The 14,694-nt window shown below is 37.6% G+C and overlaps 1 protein-coding gene across 3 annotated transcripts in view; it reads right to left on the bottom strand.

The window, feature by feature from the left end:
- arid4b (AT-rich interaction domain 4B) overlaps window positions 1–14,694 on the bottom strand; it is an 87,226-nt gene that overhangs the window by 67,636 nt on the left and 4,896 nt on the right. For all 3 annotated transcript variants that reach the window (XM_051917134.1, XM_051917135.1, XM_051917133.1), the window contains exon 2: window positions 10,930–10,989. In XM_051917134.1, coding sequence (XP_051773094.1) covers window positions 10,930–10,935 — 6 coding nt within the window. In that variant the 5' untranslated portion in view covers window positions 10,936–10,989. The remainder of the gene's footprint in view (window positions 1–10,929; window positions 10,990–14,694) is intronic.

Below are 14,694 nucleotides of genomic sequence, written 5' to 3'. Positions count from 1 at the left end.
ATATTAACAGAGAATTTATGTGCCCTCATGGCGATTTCAGAACTAATGTTCCAATCAGAATTTCATGTCAGAACTATCTGTAGCGTTACTTTTCAATGGAGACGCATGAATACTGTAGCTTTGAAGGATTGCATTCAACGTGACACGTCTAAAACAATGAGAGTCATGGAAGAAGCTCTTTAGGTAAGATATGTGGCTTTATTCATGGCAATTAGTCAATACTGGCAGAACAAGTCAGTGGAAGAGGGAGTCGCAGGCACTTCATTCCAACATAAACACCTCATTAGCTCGCAGAGCCGCCTCGCCTGGGAACCGAAGCGGCTGCATAATGTTTACATGATCATCCCTTGGCAATACGAGGCTGTGTTGGAATCTATTCGGCTGTGGTTTCCCGAATCCCTCCCTTGCCTTTTCACACTGCAAAACTGAGGGTAGATATTAAGACATGAGGAAAAGTTTGGGTTTGGCAAGATCTTCAAGACCGGAGTGGCCCAAAAGAGTGATGGATCTATTCTGTTCTGCTACAACAGGGTTGGATTGGTCTGGAACAGAATGTAAGACGACACACAACCTCAAAAACCCTTCTCCTATCCTGATTTAATGAACTCGACTTGTTTTCCTCAATGCCTTGATGTTTTTGAGTGCTTTGGCAAGATATAACTGTAATGTCTTGCCATAACCCATCAAAAAATAAACTATAACAAAGAGTTACTGACTCATTTCCTTCAATTCAATTCTGATGAAACAGAAATACAAAAGAAAGAATGGCACTCGAAAGTACTGTGACGTGAAACCGCTTCTCTGAACCTTCAAATAAACTGACCTCTCAAAATGAAAATCAGATTAGGATGTTGATAATGACAGACTGATATATCCAGCGATTCTGGTCTCTAGACATGATTCAGCATTGCTTCTTTGAATTGCGTCTATGGGCTTTTTTCACCTCTTTGAGCATCTGCCATGCAAAAAGTCTGATGGCTTAACTCTTTCCCCACCAGTGTTTTTTGTAAAAAAAAAAAAAGTTGCCAGCCAGCGCAAGCATTTTAGATCATTTTCACAAAAGTTTAATGGCCTCAGAATATTTTGTTGTATGAATATCTGAACATGCAATACATCAAAAGAAAGAACAAAACGTCTGCTTAAAAATATATTCTAGCTAACATTTTGAACAAAAAGCTGAGAAAAAAAATGTCCGGATTGGATTCAGAGCGACGATCAAAACACAGATGGAGTAGATCGAGTCCATCAACACCCCCAAAGCTTCACAGTCATTTCCCCTTCATGTGTCATTTCATTCAGTAACGTTAGGCAGTTTTGATTTATATGCTGTTTAATGTTTGATGATCGTGTTAGAAACTTTGCTTGCACACATGTAAGCTATTGTTGTTTCTGCTTCTTCGCTTGTTTTTGGATCTGGAAATTCTGTACTCTTTTAGAAGATGCGTAATAGCGCCCCCTACTGTGTAAGAATGAAAACACGGATTGCTGGAAAATTCAGCCAATGGCAGGAAAAGAGTTAAAGGACTAGTTTACTTTAAAATGAAAATTACCCCAAGATTTACTCACCCTCAAGCCATCCTAAGTGTATATGACTTTCTTCCTTCTGATGAACACAATCTGAGTTATATTAATAAATATCCTGACGCATCCAAGCTTTATAATGGCAGTGAACGGGGCCAACGAGTTTGAAACTCAAGAAAGTGCATCCATCCATCATAAACGTACTTCACACGGCTCCAGGGGGTTAATAAAGTCCTTCTGAAGTGAAGCGATGTGTTTGTGTAAGAAACATATCCATATTTAACACGTTATAAAGTAAAATATCTAGCTTCCGCCAGACCGCCTTCTATATTCTACTTACAAAAAAAAAGCGTAACTGACATCACAGCATTTTTTTACTTTATAAATTGTTAAATATGGATATTTTTCTTACACAAACGCATCAGTTCGCTTCAGAAGGCCTTTATTAACCCCCCGGAGCTGTTTATTAACGTTTATGATGGATGGATGCACTTTCTTGAGCTTGGCCCCGTTCTCGTTGGCCCCATTCACTGCCATTATAAAGTTTGGACGCGTCAGGATATTTATTAACATAACTCCGATTGTGTTTATCAGAAAGAAGACAGTCATATACACCTGTGAACTAATCCTTTAATAAAATACAAGCACACTTTCTCTCTCCTAAATACTACAAAATATGCTGTATGATTATGTCCATAGCACAAACAGTGCAAGACGTTAACTCTTCATTAAGATCATTAACTCTTAAAATAACAAAAATACTGATGTAAGACATTACAGCCACTGTTTTTCAAGTACTGATCAATATTAAGGTTTTAGATTTAGATTTTTATGTCTTATTTTCAGACTAGAGGAAAGAAAACATCCAAAATATACATTTAAGTGTTTATTTTATTATACTTTATCTATGTAGATTCAGAAACCTCCACTTCAGCAGCTTTACATACACCAAAGTTTAAAGTTTCATTCCTATCTATTTTCTGAAGGTTTGTTCAAATATCATTTTCCTAATTTATATAACATTTTACTTCTAAAAACATTTTTTTCCCTGTCTATTGACAGTATTTTCTGATTAATGTCACAGCGAGCTCCCAATACCCAAATAGATACCCAAAATCCCCTGTGTAAAAACCTTTAACATGTCAACAAAATGAAACAAGATTTTTGAATCTGGCTCAATCCAATGTTCACATTTCTGTTCTGGAAATGTATGCAAATCAGTGCATATTTAATTAGTCAATACCTCATTTGCATATTTAAACAACATTTCAGAAGTTAATCAACTGGGGAAGTACGGTGATACCTATTAGTTACATTTTTACCCGATTCACCTGGGGTGACTTGCCTTAAAAAAAAAAAAAAAAAAGGTTTACAATGATCCAAAGCAACAATTTCAACTGGCTTTGCTCTCAACAACAACATCAGCACCATCATACTTTCGTGAGTCCCGCATTTGCCGAGCGTGCATCCATTACTCTACAATAGCTAACAAAGAACTGCACTCATGTATTTTCTGGAAAGTGCAGCCAGACTTGCCTCAAAGGCAGCGCCACATGTGCAGGAGAGCGCGATTCCTCTGCGGAGCGATTTGCATTCGGCTGCAGGAACTTTGGCCAGCAGGGTAATGACTTCAAAATCCTGCACTGCATTGCCAACATTATTACAAACTCCACTGAAGTGAAGGTTATATAACCTGCGCTGAAACACCAGAAAAGCTACTGCAATATTGGCGACTTTATGCAAGGGGGAAAACAGTTCCTCGCATTGGCTGTTTTACAGCTTTTCGATTCACCTACCTCTGCTGGGGTGGAAAATTCTTCCCTGCCGTCCACCGCCTGATTAAACACACGTGTTCGGACGGGCAGAGTAGCTGCGAGCGCATTAAGCTGCTCTTTCCTCTGACAATGTGAGCATGTCAACATTTATAGAGTGAAGAGATACTACTAAAATAAAAGACACCATCTACACCAACATCATAATGTAGTAGACAATTAGCCAAAAAAATAAGACTGTCCAAAATGAACGCTCATGAAGTGGAACATGTGAGTGAATAAAACAAGCACTGGCTGGTGTTTTTGTAGGAATTGCAAAATATGCTTTTTTTAAATGATTAAAGGGGGCCTATAATGCCCCTTTTACAAGATGTAATATAAGTCTCTGGTGTCCTCAGAATGTGTCTGTGAAGTTTCAGCTCAAAATACCCCACAGATCATTTATTATAGCTTGACAAATTCACCTCATTTGGGTGTGAGCAAAAACACACCGTTTTTGTGTGTGTCCCTTTAAATGCAAATAAGCTGCTGCTCCCGGCCCCCTTTCCAGAAGAGGGCGGAGCTTTAACAGCTCACGTTCCGGTTGCTCAACAACAACAAAGCTGGAGAATCTCACGCAGCCAAAATGACGACGGTGTTCAGCCTTACATTGTTCAAACCGGAGTCGGACACTGATGGAGAGACTCAGGAAGAAGTTACAACTTTTAGGACGTTTCTGAATGGTTAGTGGATAAATTTATGTAGTTGCTGTGGAGTTGATTCAACTCATCCACTAGCATGTGCCGTCATGTTAATCTTTTGTGCAAATCCAGCTTTGAATTGACCCTCGTTTGTGAAGCAGTCCGGCGTAAAATGACGGAATGACAACAACACTCTATTACAACAACTCTTCCTCTTCTCTAAAGCAGCCCAACATGTCCTCACCCCCTTTGTTGTGTGTTCTCGGGGTCGGGGTTTATGTAAATTTTGGGGTTTGTGATGTCACCAACCCAGGAAGAAGCTCATTGTAGTCCCTACCAGCCGTTTGTTGTAGTCCTTAAACAGCGAGTTCTGTAAAAGAAAATATCTCTCTTTGCATTGAACTTTGAGTGTCGTAACTTTGCAGATGTTGTTTATGATCAAACAGCAACATTACACACTAACAAAAGTTAAAAAAGTGAAATCATAACCAAGAACCCCTTTAACAGTTAGTACTAATAAATAGTTTAATTTAATAACATGTTTAGAATTCAAAAAATATTTGATTCTGTCAATATAGCTCAGTCTAACTGCAGGTTTTCAACTTCACTACAGAATGTGCATTGATCATCATTTTACACTGTCCACAGTTCATCCATCCAGTCTGAACTATTTGTTGTATAAAGTTTAGTTACTAAATTATGGATCTTGAATGTCCTTTTCTAAAGTCAGTAATTCTTGAAAAGAAAAGGAAAAAAAAAAAACCACTTTGTCGTGACTATGCGGGAACAGTGTTGGGTTGGCTCAATAATCCACAGTTGAGTTCGGTTAAGTCTGCCTCTGGCTTCAACATCAAACATGGCGATTAACAAGTACTCAAGGCCAGACAGCTTCCTTTGAACCACAAAATCTGTCAAATATGCCTCCCACCATCACAACCAAACATAAAAATCTGTTCAGTTTTTATGAATCATGACCTCATCTCCCAGGGGACAAAATTACCATCAGAAGCTTTGTAGCAGCGCGACTCCTCTTCACATTCATTCATTGGTGTTTGATAAACAATGCTGGAGGGAACGGTTAGACATTAACCAGGGCTGGCCGCAAAAACACCACCCAAGTGACAAAAATACACCAGGTATTTAAAACATGTGGACAAAAAGAAAATTCCCCTTTTTTATCCGTTATGTAACAGTTAGTATTCAAACAACATTCTGCTCATATTCAGTTGCTCATGCACTATTACTCAATATCTCCATTTTTAACATGATGCCAAATCAATAACTCACTCATGAATCAATCATCTTCACATATTTGTAATGAGAAGCACTTAACAAAAAAGAAGCTTCAAAATAAAAGTTTGATGGATTAATGGTTGAAAATGAAGAAATTAAGCTAGTTATACATTTTAGTACTCTAATTTTAACTTTAGCATTTTCTTAATTTTCTTATTTTACAGTGAAAATTAAGCCTTGATATATGTGTGTGTATATTATATTTTATATATATATTATATATATATATATATATATAGAAGAACTAAAGTGACTAAAACTGAAATAAATATAAATGATATACCAAAATCCATTTGTTTATAGTACAGCTGAAACAAACAAGCACAGAAAACCTGGAATTTCTTTTAAATTGCACTTAAAAATTGCAATTACAATTTTTATCAGGAGAAAAAAGGCTTTAAATAGGATGAATGTAAAGATGCTTTTCCAAGAGGGTTTCATAACTGTCTAACACAGCATGCCAACCAAAGCAATGTATATAAAACTAGAAAAATCAGTAGCACTTTAAAGTCCTGTTCTCCATGTACATACAATGTACAGTAAATATAATAACTGGGTAATAACTAAGTACTAACCCTGAACCTACCCCTAAACCTAACCTTAACCCCTGTAGTTACCTTAAATTACCCAGTACTTTCTTGGGTAAGTACACATACTGTAAAATAAAGTGCAAAAGAAAAATCTAGATAAACTACCTTCACTACTTCTCTGAGGAGAATATTGTCTGAAAAATATATCCTTTGCTCACTGAAAACTGGTTTTGATAGTGTCGTGTAAAAGCACTTCACCAACTTGATTTGAGACGGGTGTCAGACGTGAAAGCAAACAAGGGTTAGGAACAGGTCACTGCCGCCGGTGGAGGGCATCTCTGGCAGTCTTCTGTGTCATACTTTATAAATAGAAACAGCCAAGAGATGTCCGTCTCTCCAGCAACCCTAAATCACCCTCCTCAAAATGGGTCATTTTGATGGATAGAGCCGCGCGTAAGAGACGAGCCGCGACACCGAACACAAAGACTAACCTCGAAAATCACTGCAATTTCAGCCATTCTGAACTGCATTTAGGGACGTAAAAATTCAAAGCAAGAACCAAACAATACTCTTATCTAACCATGACTAGGCTTTTTCGCCAAGCAAAAGGACGTTGAGGGGAATTTAAGGAAGAATTAAGCTTCTCCAAAACCAAACAGTAGAAAACAGCCCGGCGTTTAAGCCTGTCTTTGTTGTGCCGTTCAACACTTTAAACTGGTGAACTAGTCTGTGCTATTGCTGACCTGTCTTACCATGCAATAAAAAGACGTTTATTATTTTAAGACATTTGCTTTCTATTTTATTGCATATTTACATTAAAGGTCAGTTATTGCTCTTCTAAATGATCAGACAATTTGTGACTGGTGATCAATGAACACCGTAACAAAAAATTACAATCCAATTACAAACCAGGAAGTGCAGTTCAGCGTAACCTCTTATTTCTCCTGCAGGCATTCTGCTTAATACATGCACACAAAGAACCTTTTTCATAGTCCTGAGATGTGTTATTTACATCTGCATACCTGAGAGCCAAAAACAGATAAATACACCATTTGCAGTCTTCATTTCTCCACAGCGCTGGCTGCGGTGAGGGAACGTCAGCATTTCTTGCCACAAGGTGAAATGAAACGCTTCTCAGAATGGGGACGTCAGCGCATCCAGACGGATGTTAACACATTCTATGGAGTAGGTCGCCTTGTAAGGGCACTGGGTAGAGTGAGATAAACACCGGTCTCGTCTGCCATTTCTTTTGTATTATCGTTTCAGAGGGTGGGACGTGTCTGTTGTGACCATCTCAAAATTAGCACACACTCCATGGCACTGCAAGTCTTCCTCACAGTGTTCAAATGACTGAGGATGTGATGTAATGCGATATAATTACATGCCTGGACTGCTACAACAACCAGTAGTGCTCACTCAACTGGCCAGAGATCTCATTGAGTTTTGGACAGTCTGCTGTCCACTGATTTCCTACTGCCATTACCTAGTCTGGTGGCACGCCCATAGTCTATCACCAAATATCTGATGCATAGTGGATATAAAAACAGCTTAAACTGCGAGCTATGAAACCTCCAGGAGTCCAGGGATACAACAGTCAGCATAAAAAAAACAAAGGAGTGTTTACAATGTTTACATTTTATCTGAATTATGTCTGTGAATTAATCTGTATATATTAGTGTTGTCAAAAATATTGATTTTCCATGTGTCGATACTGAAATATCTGAAACGATTCCAATACTCCTTTCTGCAGTATCGATACACTGTATGAATATGTCCCTCACTTTACAAAAACACACATAGAGAGTGCACACTATTAGGTTAGACAAGTGCACTGGCGCATTTATAGTGCGTGATATAGTCTATTAAAAATCATTTAGAATGCACCAAATATTCAAGATAAGGAAGCAAAGGTAGCTCTGTATGTCTTTTATATTTATATCATTTAATATAGTTAATCAATATCACATGAAGAGTGCCATTTTTCTCCAAATATCAGCATGATTACAAATGTGATAGAGCCTATTGATTTTATACAACAGTTCAGTAAACAAGAGGTTAATATTTAGTGACTTACATTTTAGACACAATATTGCATGTTTTCGCTCTATTTCGCCAATGAAAATAGTTCCAAACAAAGCCACAGGACTGATTTGTGTCTCTGAGCAGCACACGGCGGTTTGCACACGAAACGTTAGAATGAATGATTCAATGACTCAATCATTAAGGCAGTCAAATGCTTCGTTCCTGAATGAATCAGCCGTTTGAATGAATCGGTTGAAACTACGGCTGGGCGATTTTTTCAATTAATTTGAATTTAATGCTTTGCCTTGATTTTATTATTTTTTAAATTGAGAAATTGCGATTTTGAATAAAAATGTTAGCAAGCGTTACAATTAGACATGTTGACAATACAGCAATGATAACCGTATTAGAAGATGAAAAGTGATCCGACCACATAATGGCGCTCTCATGTGACGCTCTATGAACGTAGAACACATCACTATTCTTAAGCGGCTGTTCATTCAGAAATGCATTATTGCATTATAAAAATGAGACGCAGGCAGTGGAGGAGGCAGTCCCCTCTGAGCTGCATTAAACATTCTGTGTAAATGCATCCAAATGCCACTTCAAATGCAGCTTCTGTTTTTTTCATTGCAAAGATGAATTTTGTTGATACTGATTTAATTTGATTGCTAACAGCCCTACTGTGTCTTATTGATTAAATGTAAGAATTTGACACAAAAGATGAGGCATAAATTTAATTAGGTTACAAAGAAATGGCTTTATAAAAAGGTAAAAATGCCCATAAAAAGGTAAAAATCTATTTAAACTTATTGGAAAAGATCATTTCTGTCACTGCTGCGAACTAAGCACTGCACAAAATATGAAGAATATTCAAAACTTTAGGAGTCAGCTGTCAATGGCAGCCCAAAACCTGCCACACTCAGCAAAATATTGTCTATCGAGAAAATCCCAGAAAATAGAGAAATCATTTTTTGTCTATATCGCACACCCTTATTTTCAAATGGAGCTATTCAAGTCATATGGTGAAATTGTTTTCATTTTGCTATAATATCACAATATCAGTTTTTTTCCCAATATCTTGCAGCCCTATAACAAACCTTTTCATTCAGTTGAGGAAGCTGCCATTTTAAGTGGCATTTGTGCATCCTGTCATCATTAAGGTTCATGATTATTTGTTTGTTCATTTCAATGATGATCGATCCTGGCTAATATTGTAAATTGGCATCCCTGCTCCCCATGTTAATTGATAATTAGGGGAATAGAGTATATAAGTGCTCTGGGTTTTTCATTTGGGTTGTTTGTTATTATTTGTGGTTATTGTTGCATTTGTTAAAAACAATAAAACTATTTGTATTCGTTAAACGCTGGTGTAAGATCCCTCTTTTATGTTGCGGCTTGAAACGAGCTGGCTGTGACACTTAACACAAGAGTTGATGCTGCTAATGCACTCAGACATGTGCATCTGTCTCTAGTGTGTGAGAAACTATGTAAGCAAGACAATTAGACGGCCTTCTTTTTCCAATAACACTAAACCTAAAAGAGCAGTAAAAGCTCACAGTCAACTGAGCAGCTTGATGAACAATGTGAATAAGAGCCTCAGGTTAGTCCTCAAACTCACAGATCAACAGACAGACGTCAGTCAGTCAATGGAGCAGATGGGTAAATCTCATTGTACCACTTATGGTCATTCAAATAACAGATAACAGCAACCACAGCCAACAGAGAATCCGAGTGCCGCCACTAGTGCATGATGGATCTCTGTGATAATCTTCATGCTGTCCACCTCGCTGCTGGGCATGACCATATGTTACAGGGGTGGATGCAAAAAGTGTTGGAGTTTGCTAATGGAGCGTGACTCAGTGCCCACTGCACCTCCACGTCACTGCCATGAATTTTTATCACAGCGTTGTTGAAGACTGAAGCCAGTACCATGCGTAATGCATGCACAGTGGGCTTTTAGGCTCCATTTACAACTGGTATTAACTTATGCTGCATGACGCACTTCAGTGTTGTCAAAAATATCGATACCGAAATATCTGAAACGGTTCCAAGACTCATTTTCCGCAGTCTTGATACACCAATACCAGCTGCGAGTTCATGCACACCCACCTCCTCTTACTCACTCACTCACTCGTTTCATTCGCTCCGGTTATATAGTGTTGCTGTTACAGGGCCTGAATTTAGGCACAGGATTGAGTAGATTCAGCAGGATTTTACTCATTCCCGATGGTTTTGAGCTCACACCCAAAGCGCACACACATAAAGCCGCCTCTCGAACAGCTTGTGAGTACCAAATTCAGTTCTTGTTTGCAGCTTATTGTGCTTAAATGATCAAATACACACAAAAATGTCAAAATGCCCGTCTTAGCGAGTATTCACACAAACACAGTCGGTTATGTCTAGGGATGCACTGATTGCAATTTTCTTGGCCGATTTTTGCCGATTCCGATTTTCTTTCAAAGAACTATAATTGACAGCATATACAAACAAAAACTATGCAAAATGTATTTTCATAAAAAACAAGTAAAAAGACAGTAATAAAGAAAGAACAAATATACAGGTATACAGTATATTCAGGTAAGAAACACTACAGAAATTAAAGTAATCAAATGTAAAATAACACTGAATTGTAAAAATTAAATACAGATTAATGCTTAAAATTAGTTACAAAAGTTATTCAGTCAAGAGCAGAAAGTGATTTTCTATGTCTTTCTTTGACCATTTAAGCGCGGTCATTTTGGTACTCATTCCAGGCAATGAGCATCTTATAGACCTTGTGAAATCAAATTTCAAGCTAGCAGTATTTATCAAAAGTCGACAAAATACAACTTAGCATACATTTATGCATTTGTCTTCCACCTCCAGGAAAACAGACCAAGAATACTAATGACTTAATGCACTTACAAATACAAAAATACAAATTGTCCAGGTAAATGAGAATGTCTCTCCCCAATACAGACTGCAAGAAAATGGCAATAGCAAGTAAAAAAAAAAACATGGTTTTGTCGAGCTGTGATGTAAACCAATGTCTATAGACAATTAAAGTATTTAACTATTCATCTAGCCATTTCATCTTTACACAGTGGCTCTAAAGTTCAAAACAATTACCTTCATCTCCGTCCACGGTGACGGTGATCCTCTTGAGTGAACTCACTTTCAGGTCTTCAGCTGAAAGACATGAAAACATATTTACAATAAGAACAAGAGCAAGACAGTGAAAAGATTGATGTTTGATCTGACATTAAGTAGGACAGTTGATTTGCATGCACCGTGATTTTTCATGGCCGATTTGGATTTTTTTTTTTACAAGCAGATTGGCTGGTCCCGATACCGGTTGCCAATTTTTTTTCTTTGTTTAAGCAAATTCATTTGTTGTTTATTTGCTGTATAACAGGCAAACTGCTTAGCACGTTGGTAATGTACTGTTAAATGTGGCTAAACTTTCTTACTGTATTCTCTGAGACCAGAGCCATGCCGCTATTTTCATTTTTAACCCGAAAACGCTTGCAGTCTATATAATTTGTAAACGCATCTTCATTCTTATTGAATCTCTCCAACAGCGTGTAGCTTTAGCCACGTTAGCCGTGCAGCACACTATCAAACTCATTCAGAATTGAATGTTAGCAAACATCCACAAAATACATGCCATACCTACGTGATCTGATATACTGCATCACGAACAGTTTGTAATGATCCATTTTGAGAGTTATATTTGCTGTGTGAGCTTCTCCTGTATTTTTTAATGCCTCAGTGTATTGGAATCGCAAGCTTGGGGGCGGGGAGCATGAGGTCATTTGCATTTAAAGGTATACACACCAAATCAGTGCATTTTTTTTTCTCACCCAAAAAAATAGGCAGTTAAAACATGGTATAATAAAAAACCCATGGGGTATTTTGAGCTGAAACTTCACAGACACAGTCTGGAGATACCAGAGACTTATATTACATCTTGTGAAAAGGGGAATAATAGGTCACCTTTAAGATTTAAAGCAAAAACAGAATGGTCTTTCTTGTGAAATTATGCTACATAAGACACACAAATTTCCTTGGGTACCGCTGTACACATAGCAGTACTGCGCTTATAAATGCAACTTTTTTATGGAGGTAAGAGGAAAAGAAAAAGCCATTGAAACTTTTCTGAAGACAGACAGTTCACTTCAGAGATACAGTCACAAAAACCTCCACCCCCAATTCAAGAGTTATATTTTTCTTCCTGTATTTCGAGCATTGGGAACAGACAGCTTGCTGTCTGGTACAGTATTTGCTCCACCGGTGCATCTGTGTTCTCTTCTTTACGTCCTGTTTACAGACTTCGTAATATTTCCACACAAATGACATTTAAATGATTGCAATTAGGGCTGCATGACATATCGTTTTAGCATCGCTATCTTGGTGTGTGCATCCGCGATAGTCACATCGCAGGAGTATAAGGATCGTAGTTGATTTGTACAGACCAGGCACCATGGTTCGAAACGCATGCGATTCTCAGATTAATTGCAAAGTTTAACCATCATGGAGCGAAAGTTTATCATTTGCATGTGTTTGAGTCCAAGAAAACGCTAAAGAGAACTCAATTTGGCACTCGTGCTCTGTTTTCTGTGCACCAAACAGCATACAAACACAAATTTTTGTTTTGTTCTGTGTCTATTTGAGCTTGAATGGACACAAACAGGCAAAATTATGTCAAAATGCCCATCTCGGCAAGTATCCTCGTAAACACAGTCGCTTACGTGAACGTAAACAATTGAGAAAGAAAACGGATGCGTATCATTATATTGGATCTGTACGTTAGCTCTTAAAGTGACAGCAGCCTAATAATCCTGCTGCTGTCTGTCATTAATGTTAATCAAACAACAAAATACAAAGGGAAAAATCACTTTTGTAGCTTTAACAAAGATTAATTATATTTAATTTATACAGCGAAGACTATGCAGTGTTATTTTACATTTGATTATTCAATTTCTGTACTCAAATACTGACCTGAAAAAAAAAGCACTGTTTATGTCATTTGTATCCTTGCTCTATTGTATTTATCTATGCTTGTAATTTGTTTATTATTTTCTATGCAGATTCACTTCCCTACAAAATCTATTCTTTCCAAATAGAGCCATTCAAATTATCTGGTGAAAATTTTCATATCGCAGAAAAACAAAATATCGCATTGTCAAATTTTTCCAATATCGTGCAGCCCTAATTGCAATGCAGTTTGTGTGCGAGTCTGGAACAGAGATCGGACAAAATAAAAATAAAAAGGCCACATTTACACTGCAAGTCTTGATGCCCAATTCTGATTTGTTGACCATATCCAATTTTTTTGACAAGCAGCTTACAATTTGTGTGGCCCATATCCGATATCTGCATTTACACTATACACTTGGCGAAACAACCCAAGGTAGACGTACTGACCTGGAAAAGCTTAGGCCAAAAGGGAAGTAAAAAGCCCGCAATTTGCAATGGACGTAGATGAAATGCTAATACAAGTTTTTGCCTTCCGCACCATCATTAAATGTCAGCAAAACATTGGGTTGAGCCTTTTTCCACCATTACGCCATTGAAAAGGGTCATGTGATCTCAGTTGGAGTCCACTTGATTTGACGTCATTCACCACTGTCGCTTTTTCAGTGACGTACAACTCTCACTGACGGGAATATTCGGTCTGCTTACATGGCAGAATATCGGACTCCGTGCGCTTTTTTCCTGCTTACATGTACGTGGGTTATATCCAATTTGTGCCACATGGGAGGAAAAAATATCAGAATTGGGTCACTTGAGCCATGTAATGTAAATGCGGCCTAAAAGTCGACCGGCACATCTCTAAGGACAGTCATAGAAATCTCCTGATATGACGGCACCATTGAGTTGTTAGAAATTACACAGAAAGAAGCAATAACATTTTATCTATAATACTGGGGTTTTGATACTGAGAGATGTGAGTAACTTTACATACACAGAAACACATGTACCCAACAATATTCCTGAGATGGTAATCAAATAGTTGAAACAAGTCCGTTAACTAACCATTGATGAAAACACTTAACATCAGGTTATTTCACAGGGACTGTCACTGTAATAAGAGTATTGCAAGTTATTATAGATAAAAGTCTCAAATAAATGACTAATTATTAATGCAACCAGTTGATTGCAGATAAAAGTTTGTATTTTTGTAATGAAAGCAAACTGTGCTTGTGTGTTGTTAACCGTGAGGCACAGACATCTGCAACTGTAGATATACTTCCTGCTGGTGGTCGAGACCATTAATGCTGTATGTAAGCTGTTTTTAGCACACTTTTATTCAGCCTCGAAATCTAATACATTTGTGATTAACATTTATTTTTTCAGATGTAGTGCACAGACAACATAGACCAACAAGAAACTTACAAGTCTACTGTGCGGCATTATATTTTCAAATCAATTACAAAAATCAATCAGTCATAACGATCATTACTATTAATGTTGTCAAAAGTGCCGGTACTTCGGTACCGAAATTTTGAAAATGTGATGATACCCGCATTTCTGTAGTACCGAGAATCCGGGTATATTCGGTACCCACTGATAGGGCTGTGCCAGTATTTACTTGAATATGACACGAGTGAAGCACAAAACTTTGTTCACAAAAGAAATAATAGGTTAGCAATTAAATTTGACATCGCAGCCATGGAAACATTTTGGTTCATGCCGAATGAGAGAGGTACGTCCATAAATTTAAGCTTTGTATTCTGTTTTGCGAATCACGATCTGGTCACCTGATTATCAGAGATTTTAACAATATTCCATTAGTTATTCCACTGAACATGGAAACTCTGTTTCTCTTCCCAAATCTTCACTCACGAAGGGGATTATAACATTTCTTCCTTTCGTTCGCTTTTAGGCCTA

The sequence above is a fragment of the Ctenopharyngodon idella genome, chromosome 13 (genome assembly GCF_019924925.1).
Source record: "Ctenopharyngodon idella isolate HZGC_01 chromosome 13, HZGC01, whole genome shotgun sequence".
NCBI lineage: Eukaryota > Metazoa > Chordata > Actinopteri > Cypriniformes > Xenocyprididae > Ctenopharyngodon > Ctenopharyngodon idella.
The sequence above is the reverse complement of the archived record's forward strand: the minus strand, read 5'-3'. Positions and strand labels throughout refer to the sequence as shown.